At 43.7% G+C, this 4,253-nt stretch overlaps 1 protein-coding gene across 2 annotated transcripts in view; it reads left to right on the forward strand.

Annotated features, from left to right (window-relative positions):
• Nucleotides 1-4,253, forward strand: part of ALG6 (ALG6, alpha-1,3-glucosyltransferase) — a 17,850-nt gene that overhangs the window by 12,462 nt on the left and 1,135 nt on the right. For both annotated transcript variants that reach the window (XM_017733527.1, XM_008633074.2), the window contains exons 9-13: nucleotides 1-21; nucleotides 1,986-2,071; nucleotides 2,441-2,525; nucleotides 3,572-3,642; nucleotides 3,932-4,000. The exon at nucleotides 1-21 is cut by the window's left edge and continues 133 nt beyond it. In XM_017733527.1, coding sequence (XP_017589016.1) covers nucleotides 1-21; nucleotides 1,986-2,071; nucleotides 2,441-2,525; nucleotides 3,572-3,642; nucleotides 3,932-4,000 — 332 coding nt within the window. The remainder of the gene's footprint in view (nucleotides 22-1,985; nucleotides 2,072-2,440; nucleotides 2,526-3,571; nucleotides 3,643-3,931; nucleotides 4,001-4,253) is intronic.

Genomic DNA, 4,253 nt, shown 5'->3' on the forward strand with positions numbered 1-4,253 from the left:
ATTGACAGAGGCTTGTTTGAGGCATGCATGTTTTCTTCTCCCACCCACTGCCCTGTCCTGTATTCTTAGATCCCTGGAGAAACCTTCAGCCTGACCTTTAGGATTTCATGGGGGAGACACGGCGCAGGGCGAGTAACTCGAGATGGCTTCTTCAGCAGTCGTTTCTTGCCAGTTATTTAATCCAGTGTTTAACCCCAGCTCAGCTGGCATCTTCCAGGATATTATACCAGTAGACAACACTTATCCCATCATCAAACCCATACTTCAATCCATACATTTTTCCATTGAAATAGATTCCATAGTAATTGACAGTGTCAGAAGATGTATAACCTTGACAGTCAACAGCCTCAGCCTCTGGGGTTCTGCTCCCCTCTTTTCAATGGGATTAATTATTTTTTTAAAATAATTTTAAAATGGTGTTTTAGATACAGCCTAGAACTTCCTTTTTTCCCCACCCTGTGCAGTTTCCACAATGTTTTCCAAAAGTTTTAGGCCACTTCTGCTTTTGGTTTTGCTCAGGTTGTGGACACGCCTATGCTGAAGGTGCTGACCCTTAATCCAGTCCCTCAATTCCTCATTTACTGAATGGCAGTGCCACAGGAATTTGGGATAAAGGGTTCTCATCTCCCAAGTCACAGGGAGTTGTTGGTGTTTTAATTGGGGCACGAGTCAATATTACACTTTTTACACCAGATTCTCAACTTCAAGCTTAACCCAGAAAATGAAGCTTTGAATTTCCAGGTTGTCACAGGGATTAAAGCAAATTCTCACGTAGTTTGATTAATCTTAATTATTCTTTTAATCTTTTTTAGATGTAAATAATATCACAGCTGGCACTTATTTCTTCAAAAGTTAATGCTGATGTACCAAAGGCAGTGGAGGTGTTCTTAGTGTATTCTCTGCTAGTTTGTTTTAAAATCCCCAACAAACACCAAACAACCCCTCCAGAAAAGACATCCCCCCAAAAAAAACAATGACTCTTTTCCTTGAGAATGATTTGGAATTTATAAAGGAATCATTTTGCTCACCACACCTTTTATTCAGTACCAAGTTTAAAAATAAAATCTGTAAATGACAATAACCAATGAGTCCAGAAGAGCTGGAGGATTTTAGTCTAATATTAGCCCAAATATTTTCTGAGCTGCTCAGGGCAGTGACTTGCTGGATGCTGATGGAGATAAAATGAGAATTTGTCCACGTAAGCAGCGCTCAGTAACTTGGCCTGGGGTGTGACAGGTTCTGTGCAGTTCCCATTTGCAGCCCAGGGTGTGACAGCTCCCATTTGCAGCCCGGGAACACTTGCTGATGGCTGGAAAATCAGCCTGGCTGCGAGGAGGAGTCGCTGGTGCTGCCAGAGCTGTGTTCCCCGGAATCCCCGGCAGATTCCGGGCGCTGGCAGCAGGGACGGAGGGGGCTCAGTTGCTGGTGGGAGTCGCCTCCGTGGGGTTGTGTCTACACAGCTGTGCCCCCAGCAGCTGTCTGGGGATGAGTTTCACCAGCAGGAGAGCTGCAGTTACAAATTTAATTTTGAAAGTGATCCTAGCACAACTGCTAATGTCTTTAGAGTTCTTGATTTATTGGAGGTTAACTCTGTCAGTGCTAGCGAGCAGCGAGCACAGGCACGGGCAGGTATGACAGCACAGAGTGAGAAAGGATTCACACGTGCCAGGGTTTACTCAGGGACAGTGTCAGAGCCTTAATTCCACAAAATGTCTGGTCTCATGGGTTAAGTCATTGTCTCTTGTGCTGAAGAACTATTTCTCACTTACTTTAGAGCATGTTTTAATTGGGTCTCTTGAAACTTTCTGTTTTTGAAGAGCAGAATCATCTCCAGTACATCTAAGAATGTGATGTACACTTGCAAGTGTTATTTGCACTCTCATGGTAGAAACCCAACAATCCCCACCTCCCAAGCCCCATTGTTCCCACAGACATGAGTGTAATTATATATAATTATCACTGATTACCTTTTTATTTCCTTCCAGGATAAAGTAGCCAATATTTGGTGCAGTCTAAGTGTCCTTATAAAGATAAAGAATGTAATATCCCCTCGAACTCAGCTGAAACTCAGGTAAGACATAACTGGAGTGCTTTAGGCAGTTTTTATCTGCACTGTTTTTTCCAAGAGGAGTAAATTTTCTCGAATTGCATTCTTTCCTATACTGTATATTTCTCCCAAGTGATGAGGGAGAAATGTTAGGAATATATATGACTGAAAAATTCCCTGCTTGTTTATATAGTGATTTAAGTTGCTTGATTAAAACTGAGTTAAAATTTGCAAATTCAAAGAATTCAACTATCTTTCAATGCTTTTAGAAGTCAGGGCTCCCAGTTCTGCTCCTTGACTCAGTGAAGAATTCGGGTCTGGCTCTGCAGAGTGAAGTGTTAATGGCTGTAGTCACTCACGTATTAAATCTGTTTTTCTTCCCCAATCCTTTAGTTTTGCTGTAACATTCCTGAGCCTGCTCCCTGCCTGTATCAAGCTCACTGTCCAGCCTTCCCTGCGAGGGTTTAAATTTGCCTTGGTGAGTGTTTGCTTTTCACTGCTCCCTGTTTGATATCCACCACAAGCACTGGAGTGCAACCAGCAGTGCCAACAGCAGTTGTGCAGGGCACAGAGGGTGGGAGCCATGAAATGCTGAAGGAATTGGTTAAAAAGGGTTTTGCTCCCACAAATCCAGGGCTCTGACCTGTCCTTTAAACCCAGATTTGTTCCTTAAGTTCAGTTTTCTTTATTTAACCCCATATTTTTATTACCTTCCTCTGAAGAGCCTTTAGAAGATGCCACACACATTTAAACCTCAGATAGAATTGGGATTTCTCCTCTTTTTGTTTGGCTTCCAAAGTGCCAGTTTTTCTTCCTTCACTGGCTGCAAAATTCAATTAAAAAGTCCCCAAATGGACATTGTGAGCTCATTAGTGGTTTGAAAATATAATGATCCTATTTTCCAAAATGTTTGCCTTCTCTTAGTCACATCATTGAATTGAAGCACATTGCCATGACTTCCATGCAAAAACAGTTCTCCTTGAAATCAACATTATAGGGAGCTGGGTCCTAAGTTTCAGAGTTACAAACTAATTTCTCTTTTTAATTTTATCACAACATTGCCTAAAACTAATATCTATCCTAAGAACTGCTTGGTTTTACAGCCTGTTTTTGTTTGGTGGGGGAATGAAAAGACAATTTGTTTACTTTTTATATTGGCTGGTCACAGTGAGGAGCAAAATTTTGTGTCAAAAATGGGGGTAATTCTTACCATGAGTGGGATTTGCCAGTGCCTGTGTGTGGGAATGTTGTGATTCTCTGCTGGGAATGCTCTTGTCAGGGAAGTTGAGCAAGAGGGAGGCTCTGCCTGAAGGACTTTGTGACTAATTCTGGATAAACTTTCAAACAAGGTGGTTTTGGTACATGAGGGTGGTTCCAGGAGCTGCCCTGGAGGAAATGCAGCAGTTAATTAGAAAACTCAGCTCGTTTAGCTGCTGCCTGTCACAGAGCCTGTGCCAGCAGACACCACAGAGGGCTTTGCTTTGCAGTCACACGGACTGACACATCTCTGCTCTCCCTCCTAAGGTCAGCTGTGCCTTGTCATTTTTCCTGTTCTCCTTTCAAGTCCATGAAAAATCTATTCTTCTTGTGTCAGTGTAAGTAAATTGTTTTCCTGTGGGTATATTTTGATCTTTTCCTCATCTTCTTACTGCATGCTGTTTTCACTTAGACATACATCAGCTTGTAACAACCCTGCACATTTGCTTTTCTAATGTAAATTTGTAAATGAAGGTGTGCAAGTACAGCCAGGCTGGTCTGTCCTTTCAGTGGTGGCTGTGGGGACAGTCACCAGCACTGCTGTTCTATGGGGATGTCCTACATGGACCTGGGAGTGCTGTTGGATATGGGAATATTTGATAACCCTTTTTCTTCTTTTCATCCCAGCCCAGTCTGCTTAATCATAAATGAAATCCCCTTTATGGCCACGTGGTTTCTACTTGTGTCAACTTTCAGGTGAGTCGGAAACTATTAACAGAGCTGGAGAGGGATTTTGGACAAGGGATGGACAGACAGGACACAGGGAACGGCTTCCCACTGCCAGAGGGCAGGGCTGGATGGGATATCGGGAAAGAATTGTTCCCTGGGAGGGTGGGCAGGCCCTGGCACAGGGTGCCCAGAGCAGCTGGGGCTGCCCCTGGATCCCTGGCAGTGCCCAAGGCCAGGCTGGACATTGGGGCTGGGAGCAGTCTGGGGGGGGGGGGGGGGG

Source organism: Corvus brachyrhynchos, unplaced genomic scaffold (assembly GCF_000691975.1).
Source record: "Corvus brachyrhynchos isolate BGI_N302 unplaced genomic scaffold, ASM69197v1 scaffold34, whole genome shotgun sequence".
Lineage (NCBI taxonomy): Eukaryota > Metazoa > Chordata > Aves > Passeriformes > Corvidae > Corvus > Corvus brachyrhynchos.